Below are 15,944 nucleotides of genomic sequence, written 5' to 3'. Positions count from 1 at the left end.
TATATATATATATCAAGGAGGCACACTTGTGCCTCTATAAAGAGGCGACCCACCACAATGTTAAGTGATTTCAGGTCCTAGAGGTCAAAGAGAGACGGCAGTAATCGCATTTTGTAGCCTAAGCTAAAACTAAGAAACTTGCAAAATTTAATCCTCCTCTGACTTTATCTTCATAGGGTAAACTGGGCCGGAAGTTTGGACCCTCCCACCACAGCCCCCTTTAACGTTGTCCGATTGGGCTGAAATTTAGAGGTTAAGCTTTTCTAAGGCTCGGTAGATTATTCTAGAAATTTCAGCTGAATCCGATCACTTCTTCCCTGGTTTCAAAAAACCAAAATACAGCCACTTAAAATTAGTTTTTTTTTTCTTAGCCACGCCTACAGGCCCCAGTTGGCACTGGATCCGGATGAATGAGAACTCATTCGAAGCAGAATTTGACCTGTTAGGGCCTTTTGATATTTTCAGACCGCAAAAAATATCCGCCGTATTTACATTTACGAAAAACCTTGTTTTCCTATATTAGCCCATGTTAATTTTTCCCACCACAACCCCCTTTAACGTTGTCTGATCGGGCTGAAATTTAGAGGATAAGCTTTCCTGGGGCCTGGGAGCTTATCCTAGAAATTTAAGCTCAATCTGATCACCCCTTCCCTGTTTTCCAAAAGCCAAATATCAAGTTTCATGGGAATGTGCTTGCGTCGAAAATAGCTTCAATTTACTAAAAAATAATTACAGTTGTGTCTGTTTAGTCTAGCGGTTGACACTCCAGACTGTCAGGCGGAAAACCCGGGTTCGATTCACTGTCAGAGCAAATTTTTTGATATACTGAATTTAAACTTTAAAAAGAAACTCAGTTTCTTTTTTAAATTATTTGAAAAAAATTACGTTTTCTGAAGAGTTAAAGAGGCTGAGTTACAAGGTCGACCCTTGAGTAATAAACTGTACAAAAACGTGCAGAAATTATTTGAAAAAAACTACATTTTCTAAAGAGTTAAAGAGGCTGAGTTACAAGGTCGAACCTTAAAACGTACAGGGATTAAGAGGCACAGTTGGGGGGCTGCCGCCCCCCAAGCCTCCCGCTTTCGCAGCCTGTAAATAAATATAAAAAGTTTTTTAAAGTGAAAGTAAGGAACGACATTAAATCTTAAAACGATCAGAAATTATTCCGTATATGAAAGGGGATGTGCCCTCCTCAACGCCTCGCTCTTTACGCTAAAGTTTTTATTGTTTAAAAAAAAGAGTTGTGAGAAAATCAAACTTTAGCGTAAAGAGCGAGGCGTTGAGGAGGGCACAGCCCCTTTCATATACGGAATAATTTTTCTTTAACTCTGTAGAAAACGTAGTTTTTTTCAAATAATATATATATATGACTTTGTAATACATGACTTTATAAATACATAGCTTGTGCAATATATATATATATATATATATATATATATATATATATATATATATATATATATATATATATATATATATATATATATAATTAAAGTCAGAAGATTTAAAGATTTATAGTTCATATTTGCTCTTGGCTGAGCTATGTTTGCCGAGTTTGCAACGCTAGTCGCCAGTTTGTATATTTTATAATGATATATTTATGTATTTGTCAAAGATCTCTAATGTTTTCGATTTTGCTGTCCGAATTTTGTCCGAATTTTCTAAAAAAAATTTCTTTACCAAATCGAAATTTGCCGTTGGAATTTTTGTGCCAAAAATAGCTGCACAACTTAAAAAGTGTGACACAATTCTGCACATTGATTGGCCTAATCAAGACATAAAGGGGATCGTATAAGGGATCAATTTGAAAAAGTGTAAAAACTAAACTCGTAGATTATTCTCAAAACATTGGGAAATATGGGAACACTAGCTTCTTCCACCCTTCCATATCCTTATTCCTTGAAATAGCTATATCCTTTATGATTTTGCTTCTCAAATTTTTTTCAGAATTCTTGATAAATGTCCAAAAATAGGCATTCTCAAGACTTAAGAGGAATATTCGTGATTCTGTCAAATATTTGTGAAATTTACTAACTCTTAGTGAATTAAACACAATTAACGGAACCAAGCTAAGACAGTAAATGGGTTGAAAAATACAATTTGAGAGACAAATTGATTAACGTAACAATATGCACAAATAACTAAAACTACTCAATTAATTGGACTATCTGCCTTGGCTTTTCTCTGTCTACAATTAGCCATGTCTTGATGCAACCTATGTATGCAACCTACTCCAAAATACTTGATAACTTCAATTCAAAGATATATGAGTTATGTTAATGAGTAATATCTCTGTCTACAATTAGCCATGTCTTGATGCAACCTACTGCAAAATACTTGATAACTTCAATTCAAAATCAACGAACTCGGTCGAGGCCCTCGGGCTCGACCGAGTCTACATAACTCATTAACTTATTACTCATCTTGGTCATTAACACAAAATAGTTTAAGGTTTAAATTCAGCTCAAATTATATAGAATCATTGCATCTCATAATAAGCATTAAAAAATTAATAACAACGAATGATGTGTTTAAATTCTTATTTTTTGTAGATCCTACAATACCAAATAAAAGCTTTGACATGATAACAACGAAAATTAAAGTTAATTCAAATGAAATTCAACTTATGAAATCAAATAAGATTACAAATAAAATAAAACTACATAAATTAAAAATCCCATCAAAATTAAATTTGAAGTAAATAAAACAATGAAAAGTACTAACTATGATAAAATTCGTTGAAAGTTGATCACAAGAAATTACTGCGTTTAAGTTCCCATTTTTTGCAGCCGTGGATTTTACTAAACCAAATAAAAGCTCCGGCTATCAATAAAAAAATTCATTAATTCAAATGCAAATTAAGTTAAATATAATTAAACAAATTAACAATTTTGATCAAATTAAATGTAAATTAAATAAATCATACAAAAATTACTGAGTTAAAATTACTGATTTAAGTGAGAAGTTACTGCACTTAAATTCTTATTTTTAAGCTGCTGATTATACAAGAACAAATATAAGCTCTGGCTCAACAACAATGAAAATTAGGTGACCTAAATGGGAATTAAATTTATGAAAATCGAATAAAATTCGAAGTGAAATAAAATTAAGCTAATTAAAAATTTTAACAGTATGCATTTAGACTAAATAAAATAATTAAAAATCATTTAAACATAAAAATTTACTGCATTTAAGTTCTCTTTTTTGTTCTTTTTACCAAATAAAAGCTCTGGCTGAGCAATTACGAAAGTTGATTAATTTAAATTAAAATTATGATTAAAATCAAACTAGATAAGTTTAATATTTATATAAAGTTGAAGTTAAATAAGATGTCTAAAATCATTAAGTATAACACTAGTCACTAAACATAAATAATTATATTACTGCATTTAAATACTCTGACTAAAAAATCATGAGAATTAAGTAATTCTAATGAAAATTTCATTAAATAAAGTAAAATTTATAAAAATAAGTTGTATTAAAATGAAATTTAAGTTCAGCATAATAATTAAAACTACTAAATGTATTAATAATCATTTCAAGATTAATCATAGTCAATCATATAATTCAGGTTTCAGTTGCTTATTACCGAGGATCATTCAAGGCCGAAAAAGATCTGTGGCTGAAAACGAAAATGAATGAATTTATAAAAATTAAAAGCAAATCTAATAAATTTGTTTGAAATTAAATATACAAAATATTTAAATGAAATTGAATACAGTAATTAAAGATAACTAAAATTAATTAGAATTATTAAAAAATCAATCACAAAACTGCAAGGTTTAACTTCTCACTTTTATAGCTTCGGATCATCCAAGACCAAATAAAAGCCTTGGCTGAACAATCACGACAGAGAAAAGCTCACAAGCGCAAAGAAAGACAGGCTCATAAAGCAGAAGCTTTTGTCCCGCTAAGACCTGAGCCCGCGGCCCTGTCTACGCCCCTCCCCACTGAAGTAAAACCGTCGTTGGACCTGCCAAAAGAACAAAAACCTCCAATACCCAAGGTAAGACTTTTGGTTAGTTCAGGTTAGTTCAAACGGTGCCCAACACAGGCACGCTTGCAGGAATTTTTATCGGGTAAAAGAGCTAACATTAAAGAAAAAAAATATTGTGGGTGTATTAATAAAAGAATTAATTTGATAGTTTGGATAAGAAGTGCCTTGAAATTTAAGAAAACTGTGTAAATTGGGTGGGTCTAGGTCCATGGACCCCCCTCGCGTACTTCCCCGTCCTATCGTGTAAATACAGTAGCTTGTCAACCTGGAATTTAAAACATATAGTATAGGTTTTAAATAGGCAAAAGTCCAACACAGTTTTTACACTGATGAAAACATTTTCCTTCTGGAAGAAAACATCGGATTTAACTGGAACAAAATATATGGTGGGGGCTAGGAATATTCTATCCGTTGGGTATATAACCATCTAAGGATACTACGGAGCAGAATTATCTACGTTTCAGCGACTACATTTTTCTTTTCAATGGTATGAAATGCACCTGCCTCTATCACATGCCCCCTGCTGATAAAAATTGAATTAAAAAAAAATTTTAGTTGAAAAAGCTAGTTTTCTAATGTTTAGTGTTCGTCGAAGTTTCAAAACTAGTCAGTGCCATAATGTTATTCAGGACAGGGGAGTTATTCAACAGCCAAGTTATTCCGGACAGGGGAGTCACTCGTCGCTAGTGACGCGCACGAATAGATTAACGGGTTTCTCACTATCCTTCTCAATTATCTAGGGAACCCACTACCAGGGGAACGGGCCGGGTAACATCTGCGGGGACATAAGACCCTATCGAGCGTGACTCTTGCTGTACATTGTGGAGTGACATGAGATTTGCAGTGGGAGTGGTGACGTTGGCAAAGAAATACCACTTTTTTCATGGTTATGAGTTTTGAAGGACAAAAAGCATTGTTAAAAGCATTGTTAGCTACTTTTTTTCCACGATTCAAAGTGGCAATAATCATGAAAATATGATACTATGATACTACCCTAGAAACTTCATAATCTTGAAATAAATAAATGAAGAATCTCAGAAAATCTTGATTTTCAGGCACGAAAAGATCTAAGATGGGTTCAGGGAGCAAAAACACGTCTTTATTTTAACATCCTTGGTACTGACCCAAGTGGGCAAGTGTTGTTTGAAAGAACCATAAAATCATACGTAAAAATCACTGAAATAAGCTAAAAACATATAACGTAAAAGAGCTTAATAAGATTTAGCTGTTTTTGAATATATAGAGTTGAATTGAATTTATTGAAAAAAGACAAAACGAGAAATATATCACTGAATACCAAACTCAGCGGTAAATTACCCATAAAAATAACAAATTCTTCAACATATTCTCCCCCGTAAGGCTCTATGGGCAGGAAAAAACAGGGGAGGAAAAAATATAAAAAAAATAAACAAATACATTCATCAAACATTTATTAAATGATAAACTCACATCGCCAACCCAAATAATACCCCCCCCCCCCAAAAAAAAAAAATCCAAGCTAGGCAAGGGATTAATATATGATTCCACCCACACAAATAAAGTACAGAGCCAATCCGGGGACATCAGTTCATCGGAGAACCGGGGAAAAAATATATTATTTGCAAGAAAATCTCTAACACACTTTTTGAAGATACCAAACGAGTGGCAGCCCCGCGCAGACTCCGGGAGAGTGTTCCAATCATATTACAAGCTATCAGAGGGCTAAACTCAGACCGTTTTGGCGGATTATAAGGTATTTGTAAATTATTGGAAGTGCAGAAAAAAATAAGTCAATTGCTCGGAATAAAATATATTATTACATTGGGCAGCAGGAAGCTGGCCAATATAACCTTAAAAAAAATAAAAGAAGCACACGACAGAAAATAGAAAGATCTCAAGTCAAGCAAGGGTTTAAGTAGGGAACAGTTAGTATCCTCTATAATAGTCTTTGCTTTATCATATAGTTTTGAAAGTGGCTTCAGTGTTAAGGGAAGAGTTGACATCCAAAGGCTGAACTGGGTTGTAGAATAGGAGTCTAAGAATTGACCCTGGGAAAATATGTTTCAGTTTTTTAAGGATCCCGAGGCTTCTGGAGACTTTTTAGTGAGGCCAATATGAGGCTTGAAGGAGAGATTTTCATCAAGGAAGATGCCTAGAAATCGAACGCAACGTCCCTAGGCCTATTAAGGGAACCTCTGGATACATGTATTTCATTTAAACCAGAACAAGCCCTTGAAACTCTTGAGAAAATAAGAAAAAATGACTTTCCAATATTTAAGGCAAGATAATTAACATCGAACCACTGAGTAACTCTTTCAAAAAGGGCAATCATGTTTGAACAGAGATCGGACTCAGTTTTACCGGCTATGCCAAGAGTACTGTCATCAGCAGAAGCTATAAGTGTATCAGAGAAAGACGAACTCTTGTCACAATTAGTGACAGTTGCAGGTTGACAAAGACGACAGCAAGTGGTAGGTTTTAGATTTTTAACCGCATTTATAAGGCCATTAACGTAAATTTAAAGGAATATCGGCCCAATCACGAATCCTTGTGGAACACCAAATTCTATTTAAGTCGGTTTGGAGAAGAGAGGATCAACTCAGATAACTCGACCAGATAAATATGATAGAAACTAAGAATAAGTACTCCCTCGTATTCCAATATGGAATATGGAATCTTGTGTGTTTTTGAATCAAATGCTTTTCGTACATCGAGAAAAAGAGCAGCAGGTATCAGACCAGAGTCAAGAAATGTATGTATATAATTCAAAAGATTCACACATGCACGCTCAGTTGAGTGCTTTGCCCTAAAACCAAACTGGGAATCATGAAAAAAATGCTTTGAATTAAGAAAATCAAGAAGTCGAGAAAGCATAGCTTTTTCAAAAATGTCACTAAACACTGATAAGAGAGATATAAGACGATAACTAGCAGAATCATTCCGTGATCCACCTTTTGAAAGTATAATAACACTTGCACGCTTTAAAGCACTTGGGAAGACACCCTTTTCAAAAGACAAGTCTCGTGAGAGAAGAAACGATGACAGGAAGAATTAGCTTGACAACCTTATTAGTAGAAATACAGTCTGGGTTAGAAGATGAAGAACCCTCCAAACCATTAACAATTCTGGCTATTTCAACTTCATAGATAGGCTCCAAAGCCATTGATTTAAGACATGGATGCCCAAAATAAGGCTTAAAAATATTTAGGGAAGAAGAAGAACTTACAGAGGTAGTTTTTCCGATATTAGCAAAGTAAGAAGTAAGCGCGTCTTGCACTTTCAGCTCACCTTCTACGATTTTACCATCAATCAAAACAATTGAAGGGACAGAAGGGGGCCGAGAAGATGGCCTCATATTGATTGCCTGACATATTGATGGCCTCAGTTGATTACTTGCCATGTTTTCTTAATGTCTTTACCGCATAAGCCTATAAGCTTTAAAATTTGAAGTTGATAATCGCGCGAAGATGGCTTAGAGGACCTGTAAGCCTTCCAAAGGTTTTTTTTTCTCCTTTTGCTAAGGAGGCCAAGAGTCATCCAAGGATTCAAAGGGGTTGTTCTCTTTGATCCCGGATTCAACTGGGATGCATAACAAGTATCCAATATAATTTTTTTTTCAAAGAGTCATAAAAAGAATTAAAAAGTGAATCTACATCAGAATCATTTTCAAAAATACCCCACGAATGATCTGCCAACCGCGATCTAAGAAGAGCCAACTCCTGATCATTAAATTTTAAAGACGAAAAACGAGCTCCCTGGTGGCTCCTAGGTAAGGAGTCAGAAAACTATAAACGGAAAAAAAGGTAAAAGGTCTGAGGTATCACTCATCAATACAGATTTTGCATCAAAGTCAACGGTGTAAAAACATTATCAAGCAAAGAAGTAGTAGTATCATTTGTGCGAGTTTAATTACATGGTGAAGGTAGTATGCCACAAGCAAACATAGCTGAGAGAAAATCCAAGGAAGAAGATGACCTCTGGTCTCACAAATTAATATTGAAGTCACTCATAATGACAAGTTCGCATGAATGTTGATGGATTGCTTCCAAAACCTCATCAAGAATCTTAAGGAAAGAGGCAACAGACCCACTAAGAGACCGGTATATATTACCAACAAGCAGAGGTTTAGTTTGGGCTTTAATCTCAATACACATGGATTCGAAAATCCCTTCTTCATTCCTTGGCAGGTCATGTCTTACAGAGTACTGAAGATATTCCAAACATAAACAGCAAGGTCACCTTTAGCCATCCCACTACGGCTCAAATGCTCCATCTTATACCCAGGGAGATGCAATAAAGATTCAGTTTTCGAATCGAGGAAAGTCTTACAGAGACCAATAAAAATAGGGGTGGCCACTACGTACTATTTGTTTTAACTCATCAAATGAAGAGCAAATAACATTTAGCAAATAAACATTTAGGTGAGGCACAGAAAAACTACCACTTCGTTTGGAAACTTCGTCTAAATCCAAAATATACTTACTAACAGCTGAAAAATGGGGATTTGATGTAAATTTATTATACTGGCCTATTGAATTATTTATTAGACTAAGAACATCAGTTGGATTATTTTGAAGCTGAAGTAACCACTCACCCAAGGAGAGGATGTCACCGGAGCTAAAGTCAAACAAATTCGAATTACCATTAAGCTAGGATTCATCACCTACCCCCCAGCTTGGAATAGCCCCATTTTTTAAACAAACAAAACAGAAACGATAAGGCAAAGATAGAACATAAAACAAAAAAAAGTTTAAAACTTATTTCATGTTTAATGAATTTTTCGAGAAGAGGTCTCTTCGCTAAAACACTACCATTAATATTCCATGAAAAATTGGGATCGCAGAATCAGTCATTTATTAATTATAGTCTGTGCGACTGGACACTTAAACATGTATAAAGGATGGTCAGCTGAGCCACATAGGCTGCATTTCATAGGTTTCTTGCACAGATTGTCTTTAGCTTTTGGATGATCACCAGAACATCTTGCACTTTTGGGAGGATTCTTAGACGATTTTGAGACGTGACCGAATTGTTGACAGTTATAACATTGCATAGGCCGAATCTTGATCTTGCTAATAGGTAGGTGCTCATATCCAACCAATAAACTTTCAAGAGAGGCTTGTTCGAGATGTGCCTTTTCAGCAAATTTCAGCAAAAAGGAGCGCGTTCTAACTAGCTGCTTAGCTTCAGAGCAGTTTGTAACTAGCTGAATAAGATCATCAGATGTAAGGTTTTCAGGGGTCTGGCGAACAATTCCAAAATATGATGGGCTTTTCACTTTGGCATTCGAAGATTAATCATGATCGTTGAGAGTGTGTGATACTGACTGAGCAGCATCTTTATCAGACAAAATAAGCCGCCAATCATCCTTACATTCATTCAATACTCTATTGCCACATTGCCACAAATTTTACTAAGAAAGTCTTTTTGCGATACGGTATCGTCAAGATCTTTGAGTGGCTTCTTCAAGACTACTGCATAGGTTGGATTTGAAGCCTGGGACGAGCCGTTATGCGACAAACCAATATTAGCCCTGAATCAACTAGTTAAGTTAAAAGTTAAATTAAATTAAAAGTTAAATTAAAGTTAAATAATAGTTAAATTAAAATTTAAGTATAACTCACTGACTTTTCGAGTAAGTTTAGCAGTTGTTTCACCGGGCACTATAGGCACCTCATCAGGTTCAAAAATGACAAAACGGGGTAGGACCACTTTACGCTCATCACAGAGATCAAGACATCTAATCATATCTCTGCTATTATCAGTCATCTTTTGTCTAACTGTAGCACTTGTAGAAACGGCAGCTTCGGTTCATAACAATTTCTTGGCTTCAAGTATCAAATCAGTGGCAAAAAATTCACAAGCAGTTTTCGCAAAATCAATGTAAGCAATCCCCGCTTTTTTTTTTTTTTTTTCGAAAAAAGAGATTTAACAGTACATTCCAAATCAGTTTCTCGCCTGCGAAGTAAAATGAAACGATTGGACACAGAAAGAGAGAAGTCTTAGGGCGGGACGAGGTTAGCGTCATTAATAATCCAGGAGAGCTGAGTACAATATCCAAAATAAGAGTTCAAATTGACCGGATATTATTACAAAAACAGGCTTATAGCAGAACTTTGAAATATTTCACAATTTCTGAGGTATAAAGAGCTTACTGATTAAATAAATTCATAAAATATTCGATTTAAGCCAGATGTATACAATTTGAACTCTGATTCATTACTGAATTAGTTTCCTTGAAAGTATAGTTGTCTTTGAAAATCAACTGATTGCCAATTTTTAAATTTTGACGGATAATGAGCATTATCAAATTCAATTGATTTTGCTTATTCAAATTTACAATTAAATGTGGCAACACATACAAAAATATGATGCTGCCCTTGAAACCTCATAATTTTAAAATAACCAAGAGACAAAGTCTTGAAAATTCAGTTCAGTTTTAAGTTCAGGTATAAATAGGCTTAAGATGGGCCCAGGGGTAGCAATGTTGTTATTTTGATGTTTTTGGTACTTCAAGTTAGGTTAGTAGGTAAAGTCCTACAGTATAGTGTGGAAAAATCCTAAAAATTAAATGCTAGTCCAGCGTTGCCTGATTTGTGTTTTATTTTATTTCAGTTGCCAAAAGCTCAAAGTGGTAGCACAAACGGAACAGGGAAAAGCAGACCAAGAGGCACAGGTGGTGGAAAGAAGAAAATGGTTGGCACTGCACCGGATTCGGAAGATGAAGATATGGCAAAACCTATGTCATATGATGAGAAACGACAGCTCAGTTTGGATATAAATAAACTACCAGGTACTCTTATTTGGCCAATTCTCGGCGTTTTGACGGTTTTTGGACGTTGCGCTGTACTGATTTGACCTTGACATTTTGATGCAAATATCTTATGTATTAATATAAAATAATTCTCGTCATTCTGTCTCATTTACTATCATTTTACTTTATTAAATGTCTCGTTTAATCTCATTTTCATGGAAATAAATGTGAAAAACAAATTAGTTAAATTTGATAAATTTGATGATTTTTTGACGTTTTGATGTTTTGACGTTGTGATGTACAGATTTGACGCTTGACATTTTGATATAAAGATCTTATGAAATAATATAAATTAATTTTTAACATTTTTGTCTCGTTTACTGTCATTTTACTTTGTTACGCGTCTCGTTTATTCTTATTTTCATGGAAATAAATGAACAAAACTAATTAGTTAAGTTAGATGAATTTGATGATTTTTTTTATGTTTTGAACGTTTTGAAGGTTTGACGTTGTCATGTACAGATTTGACGCTTGACATTTTGATATAAAGATCTAATGAATGAATATAAATTAATTTTCGTCATTTTGTCTCATTTACTATCATTTTACTTTATTAGAGGTCTTGTTTACTCTCATTTTCATGGAAATAAATGAGCAGAACTAATTAGTTAAATTTGATGAATTTGATGATTTTTTTGAAGTTTTGAACTTTTTGATATTTTGACGTTGTCATGTACAGATTTAAAGCTTGACATTTTGATGTAAAGGTCTAATGAATGAATATAAATTAATTTTCGTCATTTTGTCTCATTTACTATCATTTCACTTTATTATAGGTCTCGTTTACTCTCATTTTCATGGAAATAAATGAGCAAAACTAATTAGTTAAATTTGATGATTTTTTGGATGTTTTGAAGGTTTTGATGTTTTGACGTTGTCATGTACAGACTAGACGCTTGACATTTTGATATAAAGATCTAATGAATGAAGCTAAACTAATTTTCGTCATTTTTGTGTCATTTACTTTCATTTTACTTTATTATACGGTCTTTTATGATTTTGACATTTTATGAGAATTTTTATGAATTGGATATAAATAATTACCAGATACGCTTATTTCATTATTATGTTTAAGAGGTAATTACTTGGCGAAAAAAAAAAACTGTCGTCCTAATACAGCAATTGAGACAAATGTGCACTTGAACGGGGCTTTCACCTTACCCATCTATACAACTACCTATGACCAAATAGTATAACCGAACCATTAACCAAATAGAAATGTCCAAATCCATGCAAAGTCTTCATCAATAAATGTAAGTCGTTGTAAATTTACAAGCAAAAGCAATTTAAATCTAGCGAAATATTTCCAAGTAGAACCTTCCATTTAGGGCTCATCAGAAGAAATACCACCTGCCTTAACGGGTTTCGAGGCTTTACTTTGTTTACCCGGCACAGTGGAGCCTCTACCATAAGATCTATATGGTATCCCTATGTCAGGTAAAACTTGTGAAATACATGCATACTAGTCGAGCTGTTAAAAATTACATAAAAAAAAGTGTTCCAATGTTTTCTTAGTAAAATTCCAGAGGCCAGTGAGCAGAGACCATCCTGGAACAAATGAACACTGGTCCAGATTTGTCTTTCACTGGTATTTGGAAGCAATTAAAGATTTAAGATCCTCAATCTTGTTGGAAAACAATCTAAAAATTAAAAACTCGAAAAAAGAAAAAAGAAGGAGAAATTATATTAAAATCTTATTCAGTATTTTATTACAGTTTCTATGTTTATTTACTTAAAAGTTCATGATACATAAAACAATATTTTTTGAATTGCCAACTAATTTTTTTGGCAGAAAAACCTCCTGAGATCAGTTTTTCGGTCAGCTTTTTACATCAATTTTTAAAATCTGTGTAATTACTGCATATTTTTGTATACCTAAATAATTGGGAATAATAAGCTGAATAAGTGATATTTGAATGTATATTACTTTCAAGGAATATAAAATTAATTACTTCAAAATTAAAATCATCTGTTTTATTATATATTTTAAAAATAATTGATTATTATTTTAAATATCATTATTTAAAACTGAGAAATGGTCGGAGTGTCCCATCCCATAGCTAGGCTCCAGAATTAACTCTCGCGGATAAACAGTTTTTGAAATCTCAATAAACTCTGCACAATTTATTACTAAGAGATCGTCCATATATCTTTTATCATTTGAAAGGTTATATTTTACATTGCTTGGGCTATTTTTATTTATCATATATTCGTATTCTAATTGACTTAAAAACAGGTCCGCTATGAATGGACTCTCATTCCCACCCATAGGAATACCAACAGTTTGTTTATATAAATTCCCATTAAATCTTATAAAAGTATTAAATTGAACAAATTCCAATAAATCACATATGGGTTTTTTTTTTTACGCGTTCCGCGTTTTGACGTTTCGTTCTGACGCTGTGATGTATAGATTTGACGCCTAACGATTTGACACAAAGATCTTGCTATATAATATTCATTAATGTTCGTCAGTGAAACAAATTAGGCAATCAATATTGCCTAATTTGTTTCACTGAAAATTTATTGCCAAATTTGTTTGCCAAATTTGCCAATTTGGCCAATTTGCCAAATTTATTGCCAATATTGCCAAATTTGTTTGATGAAAATTTAGTGAAATTAGTTATTTAGATTTAACAACGGTCCTCGTCAATGAATAGGCTAATGCTGATGTTGAAAAAGTATATTTAACTTATTTTTAAAGTACCCTGGACAGTGAATCTTTTGGAATTTGCACTGAAACAACTTAAATTCTTTTGATTTGGATATAAGACAACCTGCTTTTGACGAACTTAATTAAGTTATTTAATAACATGCATATTTTTTTTCGTTAAATTTATTTAAAAATTTAAGCTTTAGTAGCTGTAATTAATTGTTATATCTTAAGGTATATGCTTCTTCTGAAACGTGCAATTTTACGACAATCGTATAAAATGGAGGTCGCCACGTCTGCCGTAAAACTTGAAATTAAATCATATTTTTTGATCCTTAGAGTACTAAGGAAACCAAAATAAACATGTTTCGTCACGGACATAATTATAGGACATTCTATTTCTAAGGCAGAAATCAGCAAGAAGAAATATACTATATAATTCCTCATTCAATGCCCTTTCCGAAAACAAAGTCACTGATATCAGTATTATATCCAAGCCTGCCCTGATAGGGCTAGATAGATTAATATACAAAAGTTTGCTGTACCGTGGGTTCTCATTACTTTTGTCTATTTTCACCCATCTTATGTCTATTCGTATTTGATAACTGCATTTTTCTAAGATTTTGCTTGGGTTGTTTTGAAATTATGAAATTGTTTTGGGTATTGGCGAGAAAGCTATATAGCCTATGGCAAGAACGTATCCAAGATTTATTTTTCGGGGGGGGGGGGGGATATAAAAAAAAACTTTCAAGTCGCATCAAAAATATATTTATATTCATTTTGATATGTTTTTACGAGTCAGACAAACAATCCACCTCCTGGATACGGCCTTGGCCTATAGCGCAATTACTGCATTGCTGAAAACAATTTGTATTTCGAACAATGTGTTGTTTATTGTCATAAATTACCAGTAAAGCAAAAAATAAAATAAATTTACAAGCCTAATCAAGGCCTAAAACTAAACGTTGTCCTATTCCTACTCACCTCTCAAGTCTTCCAAACACTTTGAGCGTCATTTGCGCTTTATTAAAAACGATATGTGTTTCAACAGCCCGAGGCAACACTTGAGCGTTACCTCCAATGGAAGGACTAAATCTTTTAAGATTCTGGACCATCGCAATTACGTGTTTTCGTTTGAATTTAATGCCACTCAAAGAGAAATTATTTGGAGTCTATGTGGCGGGTTTTTTCTCCGTTTTAGGGCTCATAAGGGGGCAGTCATGGAATTAAAGTGCGACCTGAATGATAAGTCTGCGCACCAAGATTAGAATATTAGAACCTACAGTAATGTCAGTGGCTAAATATAGGTGGCTACGGTGGCTACAGTAATGCCAGTGGTCAAATATAGGCCTAAAGCATTGGCGCTCTGACAAAACAGAGGAAGATTTGCTAAACGTTTTCCAGATAAATTGTCTATGGATTGTTTTGGGTACCCAGCTGACTAACCGTGTTTCAAACAGTAGGCTGTACAAAAAGTGTGGTTCAATCCCGCTGTCTAGGGCTATAATCAGAAAAGATTGAGATGGCTAGGGCACGTTCTGAGGATTTGAATGCTGCCTGAATTACGAAGATGGTGTATAGAATAATCAGAGACAAGACCTAAAAACTAGGGGAAGCCAGTAAACTATCAAAGTAATAAATTGGCAGTAAATGGTTAAAACAACAAATTTAAGTGACAATCGTCTAAAATTTCCCTGTTCTGTTGATATCGCCATCTAATTCTATCGTTAGATTTTTCAAATAGATCCTATTGTGGAATGCTTCATGTTTCAGAAAAGGAGGTAGTTAAATTCTGAAGCTAAAAATAATTGCAATAAAGAAAGAAATCGGAAAAATAGCCGGCAAAAGAGGCGTTTAGCGTACCAATAGTTGGTAGAACCATAGAGAAAATGTTTTTCGTTAGACCGCGGAAGTACCTTCTTAACCTCTAACGTTGGGGCAGAAATTTGCGAGTAACAACAAAATACGGAGCTACTGATCCTCTCACATTGAAAGATGGAATATATTTAGAGGTTCGCTTGGTCCGAGCCATAAATTTTATGGGCTATCTTATTAAAGTGCTATATAATATATTTGTTTTGTTTTGTGAATTTGTTTTCAAGTTTTCTGTTTTCTTTTTTTGTTGCTGTGTAGATTGTTCTGCATTTTGTTATATTATTATTAGTTATTATTTTTTAATATTCCTTTGTTTCTTGATGCTTAAAAACAGGACATAAGTCTCAAACATATAACTATACAGAAGAAAGAAAAATAGTACTTAACATTGAAGCAATTTTAACTGATAATCCAACTTTAGTATTTTTCTACTCAGAATAATGCATTTATTTATTAAATTTATACAGACATATAGCTAAAATATTCAATTATCTTATACAGTTCTATGTCTTTAAACTTTCCTTATTCCATCATTTTCTTTTATTGTTTATATTTTATATTGTAGCCTTTTTTTACACTTTTGCCCATTCAGGGGCAAAACTAAGTAAATATATGTTCATTTCTAA

The 15,944-nt window shown here is 33.6% G+C and overlaps 1 protein-coding gene across 1 annotated transcript in view; it reads left to right on the top strand.

Annotated features, from left to right (window-relative positions):
- The window catches only part of LOC148945622 (bromodomain-containing protein 3-like), a 193,430-nt gene that overhangs the window by 94,291 nt on the left and 83,195 nt on the right, over positions 1-15,944 (top strand). Inside the window, exons 9-10 of the mRNA XM_089098755.1 lie at positions 3,803-4,006; positions 10,592-10,769. Of these exons, the coding sequence (XP_088954881.1) occupies positions 3,803-4,006; positions 10,592-10,769 (382 nt within the window). The remainder of the gene's footprint in view (positions 1-3,802; positions 4,007-10,591; positions 10,770-15,944) is intronic.

Source organism: Artemia sp. Qi Xiang Cuo, chromosome 13 (genome assembly GCF_049724085.1).
Source record: "Artemia sp. Qi Xiang Cuo chromosome 13, ASM4972408v1, whole genome shotgun sequence".
In the NCBI taxonomy this organism is placed as follows: Eukaryota; Metazoa; Arthropoda; class Branchiopoda; order Anostraca; family Artemiidae; genus Artemia; species Artemia sp. Qi Xiang Cuo.
Note: the sequence above shows the minus strand (reverse complement) of the source record. Positions and strands in the feature narration are given on the sequence as shown.